Below are 23634 nucleotides of genomic sequence, written 5' to 3'. Positions count from 1 at the left end.
GCCAGGGCCTCATCAGAAAGGCCTTGAAAGACAGAGCAGGGACTCTGGATTTTATTTCATGTGCATTGGAGAGATGTGAGCAGAAGAACAGTGTGACTTTATTTACTTTAAAAGGAACACTCTGGCTTCTAGGGAGAGATTGTGGGGCAGGAATAGAAACAGAAGGAACATATACAGGAGGTAACTTCAAAAGTCCAGGCCAGCAATGATGGTGAGTTGCCCGTGGGTGGTAAGCTAAAGAAGTACAGAGAAATAATCAAATGTATTTTCCAGGTCAAACCAAAGGGCTTTGTCTAGAATGGATGGAACACACGAGAAAAACAGGAGTCTTAGATGATTCCCAGCTCGGGAGCCTATGGAATGAAGTGTATGACAGCGTTCTTCAACTCTACACAGATTTTTATTTTCCTCTGATTCTCTTATGAAAAACTATGATAGTACATCCATTCTGCAAAATATAGTTTGGCAATTTCTTCAGAAAATAAATATACACTTAATTGTATTTGTGGGCATTCATTCCAGAGAATAATGAGCTTATAAAAACCAATACATGAGCCAGGCACAGTGGTGCACACCTATCATCCCAGCAGCTAAGGAGGCTGAGGCAGGAGGATCAGGAGTTCAAAGTCAGACTCAGCCAAAGCAAGGCTCTAAGCAATTCAGTGAGACCCTGTCTCTAAATAAAATACAGAATAGGCCTGGGGATGTGGCTCAGTGGTTGAGTGCCCCTGAGTTCAATCCCCAGTATTCCTCCACCAAAAAAAAAAAAAAAAAAAGAAAGAAAGAAAAATCTATACATGAGTGTTCATAGCAGCTCTGCTGGTAATAGCCCAAAAATAGAAACAAACAAAATCTCCTTCAATAGATGAGTCATTAAACCTTGGTATACCCAAACCATAAAAAAATACTACACAGAAATGAAAAGAAACAGATAACTGATACATTCAGTTTACATGAATCTCAATAGCTTTATGCTGAATGGAGGGAGTCCATTTCAAAAAAATTTTTTAAAAATCACCTTTTATATGATTCCATTTATATAATATTCTCAAAAATCACAAAATTATAGAGCTGGATGGTTAGTATTCAGGAACCTGAGATGATTGAGGAAGAGGTAGATCAAATGAAGGAGATCTTTGTGGTGACAGTTCTGTATATCTTGACTACAGTGGCAACTGCAGGAATCTACATATATGCTAAAGCAACACAGAGCTATGTGCATACATTGTACTGATGTCAATTTTGACACTGTGCTATGTTATAGAAGATGGACGGTGAAAGGGACAAAGGCCCCCTTTGTACTTATCTCTGTAACTTAAGTGAATCTATACTTCAAAATAGAAAGTTTTTATTAAAAACCTAACTATGCCCAAGTGTAAGGCAAAATGTATTGCACAAACATTAAAAGTAGATCGTAGTTAAGTATTATACCTGAAAAAATATCACCTTCACAATTTATAAAGTACATTTTTGCCAATATATCTTTGGCTGCGTAGGTATCCGCTAAATTAATCATCAAGGTTTCTGTGTATATTAAAACAGTGTCCTCCTGAAAGCCTCTGGAACAAATAGCGCTTGCAATTTTAACTCTCCCTCTAACTGCAGGCTTCCACCTGAAAATAGAACTTGTGCATTTTTGCTTCTGTATCTGGACACAGGAGGGCCAGAGTGATGGATGATAGACAGCAGTCAATACTGGTGTTCCAACAGATCTCAGACACTCTGAACTATGAAAGCTATCTGCTGAGACCCAAGCCACTCACTTTCCCGAGGCCAACCAATGCCCGGGGACTCTAACATCTTTCCTCTTAAAATTCAAGCCTCTATAATGTAGAATCTCAAAAACAGATGTCTTAGACCAAAGACCAATGGCCATGATCTAACAATGCTAATCACACCTTCAGTCCAATAGTTGTCAAGTTCTCTAGGTATCAAAACTAGACTAGCCTAAATCATCCAAGTGAATTTGAAGGCATAGACAGTGGTGAAGTCTTCCTGAAGAGATTTTAGAACAGCTTCTTGGGTATGCATTTCCTTAATATTCTGGTCTTCTAATGTCATACAGTCTCAATTCAAATGTAGAGACTTTGGCTCCTTCAAAGGACATTCCACTTCCAAGAATACGATCAAGCCACTGCATACTCACGCATGAATGCTAAATTCTAGACACTTTTCATTGCTTGATGGGCTTTTGTACTAATTCTTCCATTCTTTTAGTCATATATTCAACCTAGAATGTTATAAACCTAGAGTTTCTAAATACAGAGATTAATAAAAACTTTCTTTTACTAGTTTAAATTGTAAAAGCAAACATAAAGCTATATCTTGGGGTTGACTTCAATTCACAAACTCAGTTATTAACTAGAACATTTTCCAAACTGTGCATCTCACATCAGATCCTGCTTGCTTTTTTGGAATTGAATGCACTGTCAACAAAACTTCCAGAATGTGCCAGATGCCACCTGACTAGATGCTGGTCCTAATTCCTTCAAGAGAGCTCTGTCAGGTAGACCACTCTCAATAGAATTAAATCATTCTCTCTAATAATAAAAATAAATAAATAAATCATTCTGAATTTCGCATCATCTACCCAATACTGTTTTTCATGTGTTAATACATTCTAAAGAGTAAAATATGTTCTTTCACATTTTTATTTTGTAAGGCCACATAAAATTAACTCAATTGCAAATGATATAGATTAAAACACCTTTCTGAAGACAAAGTAATTCATTTTAATCCCACTGGAGATTGGAGCCAGGAAAAATATCAATACGGATCATTTATTAAAAATACAAAAATCAAGATACTCACAGCCAACCATCATCATGGCCACTGAAAACATCTTCTCCACATCAGTGGTAGGAGCTATGTTTCCAAATCCTATGGTTGTAAGGCTTGTCATGGTAAAGTAGAGAGAGGACACGTACAGTGAGTCCTTGCTGGGTCCTCCTTCCCATATCCCTGCGCTGGTATTGTACCTGTAGGGAGTCCCGATGCTCAAGGCCAGCTGGTAGAGCCAACTGTCTATCTGGATGGTGTTGGTGACTTCGTCGATGACCTCGTAGTCTCCAATGCTATACCATATGCAGGCCAACCAGTGGGCAACGAGTCCGAACACACACACCAGGAGCACGAGGACCGCCGCCCCATACTCTAGGTAATGGTCCAGTTTTCTGGCAACACGGCCCAGGCGTAAAAGACGCACCACTTTCAACGAACTGAAGAGGCTGCTGATTCCCTGAATGAGAAATAAGAAATGACAGCTCACTTTCAGAAAACAAAAAGTTGGGGAAACAATACAGTGGGTCAATTTCAGGAACTTGATCTAAGCACAGACAGGATAGAGCTATGACTATACGTAAACAATAAAAAAAGGGCCAAAATGATAAAACCTTTTTTAGAAGTGCAAATTACACCACAATCAGAAATACAATTTTTCAATATCACCAGATAAAACCATTTCCCATTAGCTAAGGAATGCCCAGTTTATTTTCATATATGGAGTATAAAATAACAAACGAGAAAAATGTCCAAATACGCTATATACAGAGTGTAGAAATAGGGCTGGGAATTTCAGGCCTTTTATTTTTATAAAACTTGACTCTACTCTAAAAGTTTTTTTTTATTATTTCATAATAGATATGAACAACAGAACTTCTGAAGAAGGACACCAATCTTACTAGCAAGCAAACAAGAAATACTTCTGTGTATATGGGGAGAGTGAGCAAATACCATTGTCAATCCGACTACTTCCTGCCACAATCCTGATAAACACTAAATCTGCAGAGTTCTGGAAAGGTGAACAGAGCTGAACTTAGGATGGGTACATAGCCTGCTAATTCCTATCACCCTCTAGCAATAGTTATAGAAAAGAATACCAAAAGGGAAGAGCAGCAAAAAAAATACTCATAGTTTTTGAAAAGCTTAACGTACCAAATAAAGCATAATGCAAATGAAAAAAAAAAAAGCATAAGCTTTCTTTCTTCAAAGAAAAAGTGACTGTTATGGTTTAGATATTAGGTGTCCCTCAAAAGCTCATATGTGAGACAATGCAAGAAGGTTTAGAGGAAAAAATGATTGCATTATGAAGGTCTTAACCTAATCAGTGTTTTGATACCCTGATGGGATTAACAGTGGGGATTGCAGGCAGGTAGGGTATGGCTGGAAAAGGTGGGTCCCTAGGGGTATGCCACTGGGGCATATATTTTGTATTTGGTGAGTGGTGTCTCTCTCTGCTTTCTGATCATCAAGTGAGCTGCTTCCCCCTACCATACTCTTCGGCCATGATATTCTGCCTCACCAAGGAATGGAGCTGGCTGTCTATGGACTGAGACCTCTGAAACTTTCTCCTTTACAATTGTTCTGGTTAGGTCTTTAGTCACTGCCTCAAAAAGCTGACTAAAACAGTAACAAAGCTTTTTTGTTTTGTTTTTAATACATGATAGACAAGGAGCTGGGGAGGAGGTGTCAGGATAAATGTATTCTTGATACAGATCACAAAACAGGCAGGGAGGGAAGTCAGAGCAGTGACCTGGGAAACCTCTTGTCATCGGCTCATCACCTACAATTCAAATCAGGTCCATGACCTCCTACTGCTAATTCTGTCTCCCAGAAGGTGAAGTTTAATTCTGACCAACACAGAGGGATTGGATGAAGCAATGGAAAGGGCTGACATTCACCAGGCTCCTCTTAGGCAATGATCAAGTTCTTAATAGTTAAGGGGAAAAAGCTAAGAATACATTTGGCTTGTATTCTATCCTCTATAATATAGTATAGATTTGAAATATACCATAAGAATTTCAGAGAGAGAGAAAGAGAGAGAATACAGAGAAACAGAACAGGAGAACCCAAAGAAATGAAAGGGTAGCAGGGTCCCCCCTCCGGGTTTTCTGTCTCAACCTTGATTTCCTCAGTCGTGCCTTGTTTCAGTTGAGTTCTCAAATGTCGAGTCATACGTGAAGCCTTGAGATAAATTCTCATTTCGCTTGAACTTTTTTTTTGGGGGGAGGGGGTGCAGATATTGAACATTTAGGTAGTTAAAAAGAGAAGGATTAATAAAATTTGGGAGACAAATTAGCAATATTCAGTGACATGAGACACTGCAAGGTAAGAATATTTGAGACAGCTTAGAAGCTCTCAAAAATGGGCCTGTGTAATCATGAACATGAAAGACAAAAATAAGCATTTGTTGAGCATTTCTGTAGGCTGGGCTTCTAGTTGAGCCCTGGGGACATTAAGATAAATATATCTTGCTTCAGTTCTAAAGAAACCCGTAATCAAAATGCATGAAAAACTCAAGAGTTCAATTTGAAAATAAAATAGCATTGCTGGAAATACTGTTTTCTAGGTAACTTGAATTTTTAAAGAACTATGGAATTTCTGTTTAAATACTGAATAGAAAAGTCATTTCTACCTGAATTGTTCTCTATAAAAACAAAGGAAGGGAAAACAAAAGAAATCTTCACCCTACTAGAATTAAAAAACAGCCACGACCAGAATGGAAATAATCAGAATCTACCAGAATTAAGCTCAAAGGATGAGAAGATACATTCCTCTGTTCTGTAGTAGGCAGATTTCTCCCTGAAGGGCACCGGCTCTAGAGGCCACTCACCAAAAAGCACATTTTCTATACTCACATTCAACATTACTTAAATATTATGAAATACTGTTTCAATGCTTTTATTAGTACATTATAGTTATGTAAGAACGGGATTACTTTTGACATATTCATATGTGCATGCAGTATAACTTGCTTATTTCAATCTCAGTACTTCCACTTTCCCTCCCCTCCCCTCTTCCCACTTCTCTCTTTACTCTGCGGGTCTTGGGTCTTCCTTCTATTATTACAAAATATTTTGTGAGCACCGTAGATTCTTTCTGCCATGGATTCTATGAAAACCCTTTCTCCTGGTTGTTAACCAATTCCCCAAAATCATTTTCTAGACTAACCTTCTCCACACTTTTATTGTGGCTTAGAGTTCTCATCATGATTGCCCTATCCCTCTCTGGTTCACCCACTGCATATTCAGGTTTCTGCAATCTTCTATATAAGGATGATTCACAGGTCCACTTCTCAGCACAAAAAGTATTCTATCTTGATTTTCTTACACACAAGCCAAATGCCTGCAGCACATTTCCATATGGATGTCCCATAGGTATCCAAAAGGTAATAGGTCCCAAAGGGAATCTTCACTTCTCCCACCTGGGTTCTTTATCTCCTGTCTTATGAGTGACATCGTTATTCACCTTGCTGCTCAGACCTGAAGCTGAACTCAATGCCTCCTTTCTTCTGTCACATCCAGCTGGTTTTCAAGTCCTGACAATCTCACTACAAGTGCCTAAGTGCTCAAAATCTATCTATTTAATAAGTCTCTCAAAAATATTCCTTGTTTTCTGTTCCTACAGTCTTTTCTTGGTCACGATTCATGGTGTTTTGTTTTGTTTTGTTTTCATTTGTGTGATGGGAATAACCTTTGCATCAGCCGCCCTCTGTTCTCTCTACTGATCACACTGGCTGTCAGTCTAGTATTTTTTAAATGTATACCCATCTAATGATCTTGCTCTCTGAGCTAAAAATCTTTTCATATTAGCCCACTGCTTATGGGATCAAATATTAATTCCCAACTACGACATGCAAAGTCCATCAGGGCCTGATACTTGTCCACTTGGCCAGCATCTCCCCCACCAACTCCTCCCTGGGTTTGCCATGGTGCTGCCAGATTCAGCCATGTGTAGCTCATAGAAGACTCAAGCTACATTACAGCTCATTCCCTCTGCTTAAAATACCCTTCCCTCCCACTTTCTTGGTGGCTTGGATCTTACTTATAGTGATAACAAACACTACCTCTCTGTAAACTTTTCCCCACCTACCATTCTCACTGTGAGAACTGGGTGTCCTTTCTTTGTGTTACACACACTTTGCATATCTCTATTACAACAATTATTACTATCATGCTTTATTACAAGTCTATTTGCATGCATCACATCCTAGGAAATTCGAAACTCGAGAAGTATATCTAATGTCAATTATGTAGCTGGCATATGGAACTAGGTTAAGCAGTCAATAAGCAAGAGGATAACTTTTGCAACACAAGCAAATTCAGAAGTGAATTGGGAATTTGGTCAATAATGAACTCAATGTGATTTAAAAGTATAATGTAGAAAAGAAATAGTCGATGTAACTTTGGGTTATACTAAAAGAGTATGGCACTGAGTATCAAAGAGAATTTCTGTGTAACCTCTTCACTGACCAGGCCACATGTGTAAGAGACACATAGCATATATTCATCAGATAACTGCCACACAATAAAAGAACTCAAAACCATACTATACTAGGAAATATGGAAGGAACTGGAAAAAAAGGAAAATGAGGAAAGGCATAACTTTATTCAGATACAAAGGGCATGAATGTTGAGTTCATTCTATATAAACCTAATGTGAGTAACCCGGCTCATAGTTGGAGCTGCAGGGAGAGAGGGATACAGTAAAGATTTCAACAAGCCTGTGCCATACAGCACCATGCAGTTAACCAACCAAAAAGCTAGATCATTCACTGCTACTTGGAAATGTCAGCAAGGTTATGATAACATTGAGTATTTACTGTTCGAAGTGTATTCTATGGCTCAACTAATCTAACCTTCAAAATCACTCTATGTGATGAATGTCACAAAAACATGGCCTAGAAAAGTTAAACTATTTTACCAAGTTCACTTAGCTAGTATAAGGGGGATCCAAGATTCAGATGCAAGCAGTGGCTCCAGAATCTCTGCTTTCTGTGAAACTGGTTATAACTAAATTCTATGCACCTGCAATACTGGCTTAGCCATGGGTCATTCTCTATGAATGAATGAAGGAGATTAAATGACTAAGCCCCCTTTCTCTCAACACTCAGTCACAACAAAAGTCTCCAGAAGATGTCTATGGAGGCCCTAACAATTCTATGTAATCTGCAGTTCTCTAACATGAAGCAATTCATTGCATTCTCAGAATAACAAACGATTCCTACCTTGATTGCTCATATGAGGACAGTGAAGCTCAGAATAGAAAAGCAACTCATCCAAAGTCATAGTTAGCAAAGAATGAAGTGTCACTCCAACCCAGTCCTCCAGATTCTCAATTCATTTTCCACAGCAACTAGCTGCTACTCAGTCTTCCTACCCTTACCCCAATCTAAATTACATAATCACTTCAATATTAATCTTCCTGAAAGAAGACCACTGAGCTCATCTTCCAAGGGCTTCATCTCGAATATAAAATTAAGTACAATCTCTTTGTAGACCTTCAATGCCCACATCCTATCTCTGTTTCACTGCTGGGTCATTTTCTACTGTACCTCTGTATAGCAACAGTACAACAGTCAAACCAACTTCTTTTTGCTCCCAACATAACCCCAAATTGTCATTAGTGTTAGCTTCATCTTTTCTTTTCTTTGTTTTTCTTAGATGTTAATGAACCTTTATTTTATGCATTTATTTGCAGTGCTCAGAATCAAACCCAGTGCCTCACACATGCTAGGCAAGTGCTCTACCACTGAGCCACAACCCCAGCTCTCCCTTCATCTTTTTGCCAAATCAGAAACTGTTATTCAAAAGTAACAATATACAAAAGTAACTAAGTTTACTTTATTAGGAAATTCTCATTCTTCATTACTTTGTATCAAAAAAATTAATGCCATCATTAAAAAATCAAAACACAAAATGAAACGATGTGATTTTTAAAATGTGGTAGATACCAAAAACTTGAAGCAATCCACCTCCATCCAGTAGAATGGATAAGTGAGTTTTAGTGCATTTACTTAATGGAATATTATCTCAAAGTTAAATATGAACAGACTAGAATTAAACACAATAAGTCTAAAAAAGCATCATGTTTAGCAAATACAAGACACAAAAGAGCATATATTGTATGATTCCACTTAATGACAAATTCAAAAAAAGAGGTAGAACTTCTGTATGGGGTTGGAAGTAAGAACAGTGGCTTCCACTGCTGGAGAAAGGACTTTGACTATGAAGGGGAAGAGAAAGTTCTGTGGGCCCCAGTAACACTCTGTTTCCTAAGGTGGCTACTCATTACTAGTTGTGTTCATTTTGTGAAAATACTTTAAGCTTTACACTTAAGGCTGGTGTACTCTTCTTTTAAGTATGTCACATTTCTCTGTTGTTAGGTTAACATTTCACCACAATACATGATTCAGATTAATGATTTCTTACTCACAATATGATTAGGGGTTCATATCCAACATATATCTCCCCCAAAAGAGAGATGTTTTCCTTGTTTTATGATTCACATAACTTTTACATTGAGCCACAAATTTTATTTAATTCGTTGTTGGCAATTTTAGCTTCACTCATATAATAGGACTGGACATTTTTGATCCTCAAAAAATGTCCTCATTCTGTACTCCCACCCTTTTGATAACAATTTCTTGATTCTCTACTTTCCACCCATCTTCTCTGTTCATTCATTTTCTGCCTCATTTCACTCTAAACTTTCCAATCCTTTTGTGCCCTCCTCTGTACTCCAGTGGCTTTCTGCCTCTTCCTAACCTCTGAGCTCTTAGTACACAAATCCCTGGGGTTTCTCTCATGGAAGAGAATATCAAACGCATCAAATGCATAATAGAACACAGCAGGGTTAATGGGGAACTTTCAGTCATCAGCCTTCCACCTTCGTAGCCAATTTCCTTCCTTGGCAAACCCTCCAGGCCATTGTAGCATAAAGAACAATATTCAGGAGACATCTCTGTGCTATTAACTCTTTCAGTAATTTTTGTGGATTTTCACACAATAAAGAGATATGAGATGTTACTGGCACAAAAATAATACCTGGCAATGATAAAACTATCCAAAATGCAAATCAATTTTCTCAATTGATCATCACTAATATTAGTAGGCCAATAATTCAGCCAACATTCCTTACTGCCTTCGTCCCTCCCTTGTTTTATAAACAGAAAACAGATGATCAAAGAACTTTCTTGACCAAGAAACCATGATAGTTAAGTGGACAACAGAGCAGGAATATTGACTTCTAATATCCAGTGGCACAGTTTTTTTTACTACATCTTGCAACCTTACAACACAAGATGTTGCAGTTGATTTTTTTAAAAGGCGTGGTCAGTTCTCTCCATGTATTCATATCTCTTTGCAAAGTAACTTGCAACCCCCCCCCCCCATCATGAGATAAGACCTTAGCCCGGCACTATGGTGCATGCCCATAATCCTAGTAGCTCAGGAGGCTGAGGCAGGAAGATCAAGAATTCAAAGCCTGATTCAGCAATTTAGCAAAGTCCTAAGCAACTCAGCGAGACCCTGTCTCTAAATAAAATACAAAAATGGGCTGGGGATGTGGCTCAGTGGTTAAGCATCCCTGGGTTTAATCCCTGGTACCAAAAAAAAAAAAAAAAAAAAGATAAGATTTGTTTCCATCTCCAGAATCTAGACTGCCTTATAACTTGTTTTGGTCAACAGAATGTGGTAAAAATGTTATTGTGTCAAATCTAAACCTAGACCACAACAGGCCTTGCCTATCTCCTAGTGGTCTTGAAACCCAAGGCAGTAGGTATGTGAACAGGACCAACAAGCCTTCTGGAGGATGAGAGAGCACAGAAGAAACCCTCTGAGTCATGCATTTCAGTCACCCTAGACCAGAAGTCCCAGCCAACTCAGCAGCTCACCACAGATGCATGAGTGAACTTAATTGAGATGAATCAAAAATGGCTCAAGTAAGCAGAACTACTCAACTAAACCACAGACTCGTAACTTGAAAAAATGGTGGTCATTATTATCCACAAAATTTTGGTATAGTTTACTTTGCAGGCAAGAAAAACAGCTAATACAAATGTGGGACTAGTGTATATGTTATATGTTTACAAGTAAAGAATTTCATCTTGTATGACTTAAGATGGGAGGAAATATAGATATCTAGTGATATAGAGGTTCCATTTTAATCAAAATCTTACCAAATAGGTAAGATGACTATATGTAAAATAGAATTTAATATACAATAGGTCTTATTTATCTTTTTGTATTAGAATATGCACCACAATTGTGTTTTGCATAGATTTATGACAGTGAATACTCTATGAGAACAGAAAATTCAACGTTATTACTTCAAATATCTTGTAAATATCTCTCAAATCCAAGCTCACTTAAAATCTTACTGTGAACAAACCTTTCAAGAAGCTGGCCTTGGTTAACATTCTTCATTGTCTCCTTCCTTTATTACGTAGCCCCAAATTTCAGTAATATCAACACCCCAAATTCCTCAGTGTCTCTGAAATCTCATTATACCCTCCATCAAAATATAGATCTTGGCTCAATTATCAGCTCTATTTATGCTGTATTAAGAACTGCTCAAGAGCCTGGCTTGGGAAGCTGAGGCAGGAGAATCAGGAGTTCAAAGCCAGCCTCAGCAAAGTGAGGCACTAAAAAACTCAGTGAGACCCTGACTCTAAATAAAATACAAAATAGGGTTGGGGATGTAGTGGTTAAGGGGCTTCTGAATTCAATCCTTAGTATAAAAAAAAACCCCTGCTCAAGAAAGTCATACAATAGAGTAGACTGTTTCCACTATAAATCCCCCATAATCAACCTCTAAGTATCTCTCAACTATCTGTGAATTATACTACCTTTCTTATGAAGTCACCATTTATTATATTTCAAACTTTCTCTACTCAAAATTCCAATCATGTGCCATTCATTCATAGATATTTAAACATTACCTGTCCCTCTCATGAAATAATAATAATGATGATAGATTCCCTTCACCCTCCTAACATCAGTTATCCATTTAAGCAAATCAGAAACCAAGAGATCTCCTAGTCATCCCTGCTCTGACAGCCCCTACTCCTAATCTAACTTTAAATCTTAACCATTTTAACTTCTAACCATCTCTGAAATTTGTCTCCTTCTCCATCTCCACTGTCAACACCTTAGATCGTGCTGTGAGCATCCATCTCCTATACCTATGAAAATTTCCTGTATTCAAGGTGTTTACCTGAACCCATTCAATCTGTTTGAACACTACAAAATAGTTAAGCTTTTCAGAATCACTCTCATTTTTAAATCATACAATCACTTTTCATTGTTCTAAAATCTGTTTGGTCCACACATGCCCATGGTTTGTTATCACTGCTTATCACTCTAGCTTCTGTTCTTCTCCATTCTTCTGTTCACTCTGCATCCAACTTCCATCTCTGAAGATGCCACACTCCGTCCAATGCAGGAACCATGGGCTGGGGATGGAGCTCAGTGGTAAAGCACTTGCTAGCTTACCTGAGGCCCTGGGTTCAATCCTCACTATACACACACACACACACACACACACACACACACACAAATTGCTATTCATCCTAAATAGAATATTCTCCAAGTCTTTCATCTCCCTGTCCTTAGCTTACTCAGGTCTATTAATACTTTAGATGTCAACACAGTCATCACCCTCCTCAGGGAACCTTCCCTTTCTGATCTAGATCAGGTCATTTCATTATATAATCTCAAAAGACCATGAACACTCTCTTCACATTTTTCTCTCTCTGATTGTGCAGGCACATCATATTTTGACCATTCTTCTATGTCCAGCACATTCTCCAGCACTCTATGACACACAGTTGGCACTCAAATGTTTATTGAAAGAATGAGGACGCTCATCAAAGAATAAAATAATCAATACATAAAACTCTCGTAATAATATTTGACTCCTTTGGCACTGATACCGTAATAATAATTAAGAGCTGGTTAATCTTCATGAATAGACCACATTGGACAACTGGATAGAAACCACGAAATAAGATCTGTTTCATAAGCATTGGGTTCTTTTTCTAAATAGATTTTACACATGAATGACTACATAGTCCATTTCCATTTCCTTTTGTAGATGGCAATTTAAAGACTGAAAGAAAATTGCAATCTACATTTGTTACCTGAACCTCTAACCCAGATAACAACTTCTATTGCTTCTCTCCTACTCAGAGCTCACTTTTCCAACTTATTCTACCAAGAGCTCCATTGGGAAATAATTCTAATTACTCCAAGCATTAGCTAGCATCCTTCAGCAAAGGATCTAAATTTAAATAATTTGTGCACAATACCTGTGTTAGCCAATTTATATCCTTACTGAGTTACAGTGATATGTCTAGAGAGATGGATGGATGGATGGAGGGAGGGAGGGAGGGAGGGAGGGAGGGATAGTTAGTTACATAAAAAATGGGCATTTGTTTTTAGCAATAATCATAATGTACTAAATTTCTAAATGTCTCTTGCTGTGGAAAAGACTTTAATATCCATTACATCTATAGTAAATATAAAGTTTAATCAAAATATGCAATATCATAAAGAGGAATATTGCCTAAAACCTTGACTTTTCCCCAAAAAAACATTATGAAATATGTACAAGTAAACCAAGTTGGGGGATGCCTTAAATCTTTCCTTGATAACTTTCTATGGCCCACAGGATAAAGTCCAGACTCATTAATATAAACTGTCTTTGCCTACCTCTCCAGTCTCACTCTGTGCAGTCTGTTCATAGAGGACTTCTTTCCTTGCTTTAAAAATGCTATATTCTGGCGGGGCGTTGTGGCACACACCTGTAATCCCAGTGGCTCAGGAGCTGAGGCAGGAGGATTTCAAGTTCAAAGCCAGCCTCAGCAAAAGCAAGGCGCTAAGCAGCTCAGTGAGACCCTGTATCTAAACAAAATACAAAATAGGGCTGGGGATGTGGCTCAGTGGTGAGTGCCCCTGAGGTCAATCCTGGGTACCAAAATTTAAAAAGTCATATGCTGGCAGGTACAGTGGTGCACGCCTATAATCCCAGAAACTCGGGAGGTGGAGGCAAGAGGATGGCAAATTCAAGATGAGCCTCAACAATTCAGCAAAGCCCTAAGCAATTTAGTAAGATCTCAAAAATAAAAATAAAACAGGGGGCTGGGAATGTAGCTTACTGATTAGACACCCCAGTTTATTTCACTTAGCGTTATGTTTTCCAGTTCCATTCACCAGCAAATAACTTAATTCCATGCTTTTTTATGGATGAGTAAAACTCCATTATATATTTATACCCCCATTTTCTTAATCTATCCATCTAGTGATGGACATTTGGAATAATTCTATAATTTGGCTATTGTAAATTGTGTTGGTATAAACATTGATGTACCTGTATCATTTTAGTCTGCTGATTATAGTTCTTTTGGATAAATACTAAGGAGTGGGATAGTTGGATCATATGGTGGTTCCATTCCTGGTCTTTTGAGGAATCTCCATACAGCCTTCCAAAGTGGTTGTACTTTGGTCTTTTTAGGAATCTCCATACTGCCCACCAACAAAGTATGAGTGTACCTTTGCTCTGCATCCTCACTAGCATTTATTATCTTTCATGTTCTTGATAATTGCCATTCTGACTGTGTTGAATTGAAACCTTAGGGAAGGTTTGATTTGTATTTCTCTGATTGCTGGAAACACTCAACATTTTTTCATATTTTTGTTGGTCATTTGTTTTTCTTTTGATAATTGTCTGTTTAGTTCTTTTACCCATTTATTAGTCAGATTATTTGGGGGTTTGATGCTAAGTTTTTTGAGTTCTTTATAGATTCTGAAAATTAATCCTCTGTCAGAGGAGTAGCTGACAAAGATTTTCTTTTATTCTGAAAGATCTCTTCACACTCTTAATCATTTCCTTTGCTGTGTGGAAGCTTTTTGATTTTAGGCCATTCCACTTATTCTTGGTTTTATTTATTGAGCCTTAGAGGTCTTATTAAGGAAATTGGTGTTGTGTGTACCACATGCTAGAGTGCTGAGTCTATGTTTTCTTCTAAGAATTGCAAAGTTTCTGGTCTAATTCCTAAATCTTTGATCCACTTTGATTTGACTTTTGTGCAGGGTAAGAGAGGGGGATCTAGTTTATTCTTCTACATATGGATCCTGGTATTTTTTTTATATGATGTGGCCACCAAAAGCTCTTGTTTGAGACAACGCAAGAAATTTTAGAGGTGAAGTGATTGGGTTATGATACTTTTAACCTACTCAATGTATTAACCCTCTGATATGAATTAACTGAGTGGTGGTTGTAACCAGGTAGGGTGTGGCTAGAGAAAGTGGGTTACTGGAGCATAGCTTTGGAGTACACATTTTGTCCCTGATGAGGTTCCATGTCCTGACCTGCCTTCCTCCTCCACACCTTTATGCCATAATGTTCAGTCTCACCTCAAGCCCAAAACAACACAGCCAGCCATCTAAGGACTGAGACCTCTGAAACCAGGATCTCCAAATGAACTCCTCTAAAACTGTTCTTGTCAGATCTTTTGTTCACAGTAGTAAAAAAGTTGACTAAAGTATATATCCAGTTTCCCCATCACCATTCGTTTAAAAGGCTATCTTTTCTCCAAAATATATATTTTTTTAATTTTTTATTGTTGGCTGTTCAAAACATTACATAGTTCTTGATATATCATATTTCACACTTTGATTCAAGTGGGTTATGAACTCCCATTTTTACCCCATATACAGATTGCAGAATCACATCAGTTACACATCCACTGATTTACATATTGCCATACTAGTGTCTGTTGTGTTCTGCTGCCTTTCCTATCCTCTACTATCCCCCCTCCCCTCCCCTCCCCTCCCCTCTTCTCTCTCTGCCCCCTCTACTGACATTCATTTGTCCCCCTTGTATTATTTTTCCCTTTCCCCTCACTTCCTCTTGTATGTACTTTTGTATAACTCTGAGGGTCTCCTTCCATTTCCATGCAATTTCCCTTCTCTCTCCCTTTCCCTCCCACCTCTCATCCCTGTTTAATGTTAATCTTCTTCTCATGCTCTTCGTCCCTACTCTGTTCTTAGTTACTCTCCTTATATCAAAGAAGACATTTGGCATTTGTTTTTTAGGGATTGGCTAGCTTCACTTAGCATAATCTGCTCTAATGCCATCCATTTCCCTGCAAATTCTATGATTTTGTCATTTTTTAATGCAGAGTAATACTCCATTGTGTATAAATGCCACATTTTTTTTATCCATTCATCTATTGAAGGGCATCTAGGTTGGTTCCACAGTCTTGCTATTGTGAATTGTGCTGCTATGAACATCGATGTAGCAGTGTCCCTGTAGCATGCTCTTTTTAGGTCTTTAGGGAATAGACCAAGAAGGGGAATAGCTGGGTCAAATGGTGGCTCCATTCCCAGCTTTCCAAGAAATCTCCATACTGCTTTCCAAATTGGCTGCACCAATTTGCAGTCCCACCAGCAATGTACAAGTGTACCCTTTTCCCCACATCCTCGCCAGCACTTGTTGTTGTTTGACTTCATAATGGCTGCCAATCTAACTGGAGTGAGATGGTATCTTAGGGTGGTTTTGATTTGCATTTCTCTGACTGCTAGAGATAGTGAGCATTTTTTCATGTACTTGTTGACTGATTGTATGTCCTCCTCTGAGAAGTGTCTGTTCAGGTCCTTGGCCCATTTGTTGATTGGGTTGTTTGTTCTCTTACTGTCTAATTTTTTGAGTTCTTTGTATACTCTGGATATTAGGGCTCTATCTGAAGTGTGAGGAGTAAAGATTTGTTCCCAGGATGTAGGCTCTCTATTTACCTCTCTTATTGTTTCTTTAGCTGAGAAAAAACTTTTTAGTTTGAGTAAGTCCCATTTGTTGATTCTAGTTATTAACTTTTGTGCTATGGGTGTCCTATTGAGGAATTTGGAGCCCGACCCCACCGAATGTAGATCGTAGCCAACTTTTTCTTCTATCAGATGGCGTGTCTCTGATTTGATATCAAGCTCCTTGATCCATTTTGAATTAACTTTTGTGCATGGCGAGAGAAAGGGATTCAGTTTCATTTTGTTGTATATGGATTTCCAGTTTTCCCAGCACCATTTGTTGAAGATGCTATCCTTCCTCCATTGCATGCTTTTAGCCCCTTTATCAAATATAAGGTAGTTGTAGTTTTGTGGATTGGTTTCTGTGTCCTCTATTCTGTACCATTAGTCCACCCGCCTGTTTTGGTACCAGTACCATGCTGTTTTTGTTACTATTGCTCTGTAGTATAGTTTGAAGTCTGGTATCGCTATACCGCTTGATTCACACTTCCTGCTTAGCATTGTTTTTGCTATTCTGGGTCGTTTATTTTTCCATATGAATTTCATGATTGCTTTCTCTATTTCTACAAGAAATGCCGTTGGGATTTTGATTGACATTGCATTAAACCTATAGAGAACTTTTGGTAATATCGCCATTTTGATGATGTTAGTTCTGCCTATCCATGAACAGGGTATATTTTTCCATCTTCTAAGATCTTCTTCTATTTCTCTCTTTAGGGTTCTGTAGTTTTCATTGTATAAGTCTTTCACCTCTTTTGTTAGGTTGATTCCCAAGTATTTTATTTTTTTTGAAGATATTGTGAATGGAGTGGTTGTCCTCATTTCCATTTCAGAGGATTTGTCGCTGATATACAGGAATGCCTTTGATTTATGCGTGCTGGTTTTATATCCTGCCACTTTGCTGAATTCATTTATTAGCTCTAATAGTTTCTTTGTAGACCCTTTTGGGTCTGCTAGGTATAGAATCATGTCATCTGCAAATAGTGATAATTTAAGTTCTTCTTTTCCTATTTTGATGCCTTTAATTTCTTTCGTCTGTCTAATTGCTCTGGCCAGTGTTTCGAGAACTATGTTGAACAGAAGTGGTGAGAGAGGGCATCCCTGTCTTGTTCCAGATTTTAGAGGGAATGCCTTCAATTTTTCTTCATTCAGAATGATGCTAGCCTGAGGCTTAGCATAGATTGCTTTTACAATATTGAGGTATGTTCCTGTTATCCCTAGTTTTTCTAGAGTTTTGAACATAAAGGGATGCTGTACTTTGTCGAATGCTTTTTCCGCATCTATCGAGATGATCATATGGTTCTTATTTTTAAGTGTATTGATGTGGTGAATAACATTTATTGATTTCCGTATATTGAACCAGCCTTGCATCCCAGGGATGAATCCTACTTGATCATGGTGCACAATTTTTTTGATATGTTTTTGTATCCGATTCGCCAGAATTTTATTGAGGATTTTTGCATCTAGGTTCATTAGAGATATTGGTCTGTAGTTTTCTTTCTTTGAAGTGTCTTTGTCTGGTTTAGGAATCAGGGTGATGTTGGCCTCGTAGAATGAATTTGGAAGTTCTCCCTCTTTTTCTATTTCCTGAAGTAGCTTGAAAAGTATTGGTATTAGTTCCTCTTTAAAGGGTTTGTAAAACTCTGCTGTATACCCATCCGGTCCTGGGCTTTTCTTAGTTGGTAGTCTTTTGATGGTTTCTTCTATTTCCTCAATTGATATTGGTCTGTTTAGGTTGTCTATATCCTCCTGACTCAATCTGGGCAGATCATATGACTTAAGAAATTTATCGATGCCTTCACTATCTTCTAATTTATTGGAGTATAAGGATTCAAAATAATTTTTGATTATCTTCTGTATATCTGAAGTGTCTGATGTGATATTGCCTTTTTCATCCCGTATGCTAGTAATTTGAGTTCTCTCAAATAAACAAATATGGCTGGAAGAACAACCCATATCTCAATAATAACCCTAAATGTTAATGGCTTAAACTCACCAATTAAGAGACACAGGCTAGTAAAATGGATCACAGAACAAGAACCAACAATATGCTGCCTACAGGAGACGCATTTGATAGGAAAAGACATACATAGGCTGAAGGTGAAAGGTTGGGAAAAATCATATCACTCATATGGACTTCGGAAACAAGCAGGAGTGTCCATACTCATATCAAATAAAATAGATTTCAAGCCAAAGTTAATCAAAAGGGATAAAGAGGGACACTACATACTGCTCAAGGGAACCATACACCAACAAGACATAACAATCATAAATATATATGCCCCAAACAATGGTGCAGCTATGTTCATCAAACAAACTCTTCTCAAGTTCAAGAGTCTAATAGACCACCATACAATAATCATGGGAGACTTCAACACACCTCTCTCGCCACTGGACAGATCTTCCAAACAAAAGTTGAATAAGGAAACTATAGAACTCAATAACACAATTAATAACCTAGACTTAATTGACATATATAGAGTATACCACCCAACATCAAGCAGATACACTTTTTTCTCAGCAGCACATGGATCCTTCTCAAAAATAGATCACATATTATGTCACAGGGAAACTCTTAGACAATATAAAGGAGTAGAGATAATACCATGCATCCTATCTGATCATAATGGAATGGAACTGAAAATCAACGATAAAAGAAGGAAGGAAAAAGAATACATCACTTGGAGAATGAACAATAGGTTACTGAATGATCAATGGGTTATAGAAGACATCAAGGAGGAAATTAAAAAATTCTTAGAGATTAATGAAAACACAGACACAACATATCGGAATCTATGGGACACATTGAAAGCAGTTCTAAGAGGAAAATTCATTGCTTGGAGTTCATTCCTTAAAAAAAGAAAAAACCAACAAATAAATGATCTCATGCTTCATCTCAAAATCCGTGAAAAAGAAGAGCAAAACAACAGCAAAAGAAGTAGAAGGCAAGAAATAATTAAAATCAGAGCTGAAATTAATGAAATCGAAACAAAAGAAACAATTGAAAAAATTGACAAAACTAAAAGTTGGTTCTTTGAAAAAATAAACAAAATCGACAGACCCTTAGCCATGCTAGCGAATCCAAAATATATTTTTGGTACCTCTGTCAAATATCAAATGGCTGTTATTTGTGGGTTTGCCCCTGTGTTTTCTGTTCCATTGGTCTCATGTCTATGTTGATGCCAACAGCATGCTTTTTTTGTTACTATGGCTCTGTAGCATAATTTGAGATCAGGTATTATGATGCTTCCTTCATTACCCTTCCTGATCAGGATTGCTTTGGCTATTCTAGATCTCTTATTTTTCCAAATGAATTTTAGGACTGTTTTTTTCTAGTTCTGTGAAGAATGTCATTGCTATTTTGGTGGGAATCACATTGAATCTGTGTAAAAATTTGGGGAGGATGGCCATTTTGATAATATCGATCCTGTCTATCCAAGAATGAGAGCTCTTTGCATCTTCTAAGATCTTCTTCAATTTCTTTACCATTCTATATTTTTCATTGTAAAAGTCCTTCACATCCTTCATTAGATTAATTCCCAAGTATTTTAATTAGGTCATTATGAATGGGATAGTTTTCCTAATTTCTATGTTGATCTAGTATTCTGCTATTTTGCTGAATCCATTTATGAGCTCTTGAAGTCTTCTGGTGGATGTTTTGGATCTTCTAACAGAAATAATTTGAGCTCTTCTTTTCCTATTTATATCCCATTAATTTCCTTCCTTACCTTACTGCTCTGGCTAGGGCTTCAAAACATATATTGAAAAGGAGTATAAGAGTAGACATCCTCATGTTGTTCCTGATTTTAGAAGAAATGCTTTCAGGCTTTCTCTATTCAGAGGTGGGCTTGGGGTTTTTCATATATAACCTTTATAATGTTGACATAATGTCCTTCTAGCTCTAGTTTATCTAGTGCTTTTAACATGAATGGGTGCTGGATTGTATCAAAAGCCCTTTCTGCATCTATTGAGGTGATCATGTGATTCTTGTCCTTAATTCTACTTATGTGGTGAATTACATTTACTTATTTGCATATGTTGAACCAATCTTGCATCCCTGGGGTGAAACTCACTTGATCATAATGTATTATCTTCTTGAAGTGCTTATGTTTTATATCTATGTTCATTAGTGATATTGGTCTGAAGTTTTCTCCTTGATGTGAAGCAACATCATATTGAGTATAAAATCCAACTAGTCTAAAAATGTGTAATTATACTAAACTAATTGTCACCCAGGCAATAGACCACTTCATTAATGATGAATCCAAGACAAATTGCAACATCTGTAAAGTTGTGAACAAAAGCTTATGAGTAAGGCCTTTCATAACTCAGGGTAATCTTGTGTACAAATGTAAAAGCAACTGTAAGGTGGCTGATATTCTTTTTAACACATTGACCTAAATACAAAAAAAAAAAAATCATGGTGAAAACTAGTATCCTTAGGAAAAATGCACTCTAGAAAAATGATAGCAAAGTCCATATCTATGTCTGAAATTCTGACCACTTAGACATTCTGCTTCCCAAGACTCCCATAAGCCCTGCTTTTCATCAGTAGACTCAAAAGGGTAGAAGACAGGAGTCACTGGTTATCAGTATAGCAATATATGGCACCATGTTATGTGGGAGTTGACCTCTTAGCAGTCTATTTAACAGTCCACAGAACTATGCTCCTTGAGTCCCATCTTTTCGGGGAGAATTCCAATGTGAGAAAGAGACTAAAGCCAATATGACTTAAAAGCCTTGAGAACTAAAATTGTACACCTCCCGCCCTGCTTTGTCTCAGCCTGAACATGGAGAACTGAAATCATCCCTTATTATCTACATCAACATGACTTGATGCTACTCTGTTTTTTCCCTTACAATGATTTTATTTTTCTAGAACTTTCCTGCTCACATTCTGGTCTGATTTTTCATTACCTTTCATTCCCAGAACTTGTCAAAAATCCATTAACTCTTTGGTGGAAAATATCAGCAGAAAGCTTATACTAAAAGATTCTTTGAATGTTTTGGCTTCAAAATCCTTACCTTGTGACAGGGTCTGTAATCCAGTGACCATAGAACGTGTTTAGCATGCATGACGCTTTGAATTCAATCCCCAGCACCAAAAAAATAAAGAAATAAATTTAAATAATCCTCACCCTGCTGTTTCCACCAATCATGGACCATTATACCATGAACCTTATCCAATCCTAATAAAGTCCACTCCCTCAACCTCTCCCTTCCTTTTAAAGACCACTTGCAAGTCTCCATACATTCTGTTCCTGTTTTTCTGCTTGGAGGCATTGCCAAACCTTTTTGAGGTAGTGTTCTTCCTTACTTTGGTAAGCAATAAATTCAACTCAGCTTTGTCTTATTAACAGGTCTCATTGATTATGTTTAGAGGTGCGGCTTTTGAAAAACTCATGCCAAAAGATTCCACCTAATCCAATATCTTGAGTGACAATAAATCACTATAGTACAGGCATAAGTTTCAGAGTGCCACATGGGATATGCTCAGACATCAGTCAAAGAACTTTAAGCTTTGGTACCCTCCATCAGATTATGTATAGTCCAGTAAAAGTTCCTTGCCATCCAGATACAACTTACTGATGAGGGATCTTCTTTTAACCTGAATGATATTGCCCACAAACATAGATGGTATACATCCTTCATCAGTTCCCAGGGTGATAAAGGAAAAAAATTTGACCAAATGTCAAATTCACATGCAGAGATGAAAATGGTTTATTAACCTTTTACCAATGATGTATATAATAAGATGAAGAAATCCAATACAAAGATAAACATATTTCCATGAGTTTTCATGTGTTTATGTGAAAGAAGTAATATCACAGAATAAAATAAAACCTTATAATAAGGGCAAATGGAATATGGATGAACTCCACCAGAACTTGCTTTCACAACACAGTAACATTACTATGACTTCCAAACATGAAGATAATTACTACACACACACACACACACACAAACTTACAGCTAAGATCAGTTAAAGGAAAATATTTTAGACAGTTAAAGCATACAGACTTCATGTATATTTCAACCTTCTTTGCCTTTTTATATTAAAATCACTCCCTGATGCTTAATAGGAAGCATTCATCATGAATGAAGATCAGTACAGACAAAAGTTTCTTCTTATGTAAACAAAAAAAATCAAATAAAGGAGCCTGATTGCTCTCCTTATTGCTTGTTATTTCCTATTCTCTCAGAGCTAATTCCCTCAGTTAGGCAGTCTGCTTTGTCTCAGTGGAAAATTCGTACAAAGGAATATGGTTCTGCAACATTGCTACATTTTTCAAACATAAGAAGAATGTCTATCATTAAATCTGTGTATTACCCAATGCTGATAACATCCTCTACCACCAATCCCCACCAGGAATAGAATTTAGAGGCTGAGATCATAACTACCATATTTCAATTTGGAATCTGAGTCTTATTCTTGCCCAAACCTTTTCACCTTCTCAACCTTCACTCTGACCCCCTCTTCTGTTAATACCAGTAATAGTTTATAAGCAAGTTTTTCCCTCAAACTAGAAGGTAGGTACGTTTCCATCCAGAGACTATATCTTGATCCACATTTATTTCTTCACAGTAGGAATTTACAATGGGCATTCCTAGTGGGAAGCCCCTGCATAGGGATCTAAATCCTAGGGTGAACACTAAACATAAATGAAAAGATGGCAGAGCAACCCATATAACTAGAATATTTCTTACATATGAGCATAAAAGTATGTATGGGAAGGAACTTATGAGAGATGTGAGCAGTCCTCTTATCCATGAGAAGTTAGGAGTACAGCTAAGGTTAGGCTATTAAAGATCTCCTTCTGGTCCTGTCTTTCCCATTATTTACAAGAAGTACGTATATTTTGGAGACTTTGATAAGCCTTAATGGCCTCATTCACTTCAACAGAAATATTCATAGAATGGCAATTGAGTGCTAGGCATTATGGTAGGTACTGCAAAAAAAAAAAAAAAAAAGATGAGTTAGAAAGACAGGAGTCTGACTTGTGGAAGCATAATGTCTGCCTTTGATACAGTGCCTAACCTTCAGTTGCCTAAA

General features: G+C 37.4%; 1 protein-coding gene across 1 annotated transcript in view; it reads right to left on the bottom strand.

Moving 5' to 3' along the window:
- The window catches only part of Kcnh5 (potassium voltage-gated channel subfamily H member 5), a 303814-nt gene that overhangs the window by 209088 nt on the left and 71092 nt on the right, over nt 1–23634 (bottom strand). The window contains exon 7 of the mRNA XM_046461686.2: nt 2812–3238. Coding sequence (XP_046317642.1) covers nt 2812–3238 — 427 coding nt within the window. The remainder of the gene's footprint in view (nt 1–2811; nt 3239–23634) is intronic.

Source organism: Marmota monax, unplaced genomic scaffold (assembly GCF_021218885.2).
Source record: "Marmota monax isolate L192 unplaced genomic scaffold, Marmota_monax_Labrador192_F-V1.1 WCK01_AAM20220418_F8-fsc00001, whole genome shotgun sequence".
Classification (NCBI taxonomy): Eukaryota; Metazoa; Chordata; class Mammalia; order Rodentia; family Sciuridae; genus Marmota; species Marmota monax.
This window is presented reverse-complemented; position numbering and strand designations above follow the sequence as displayed.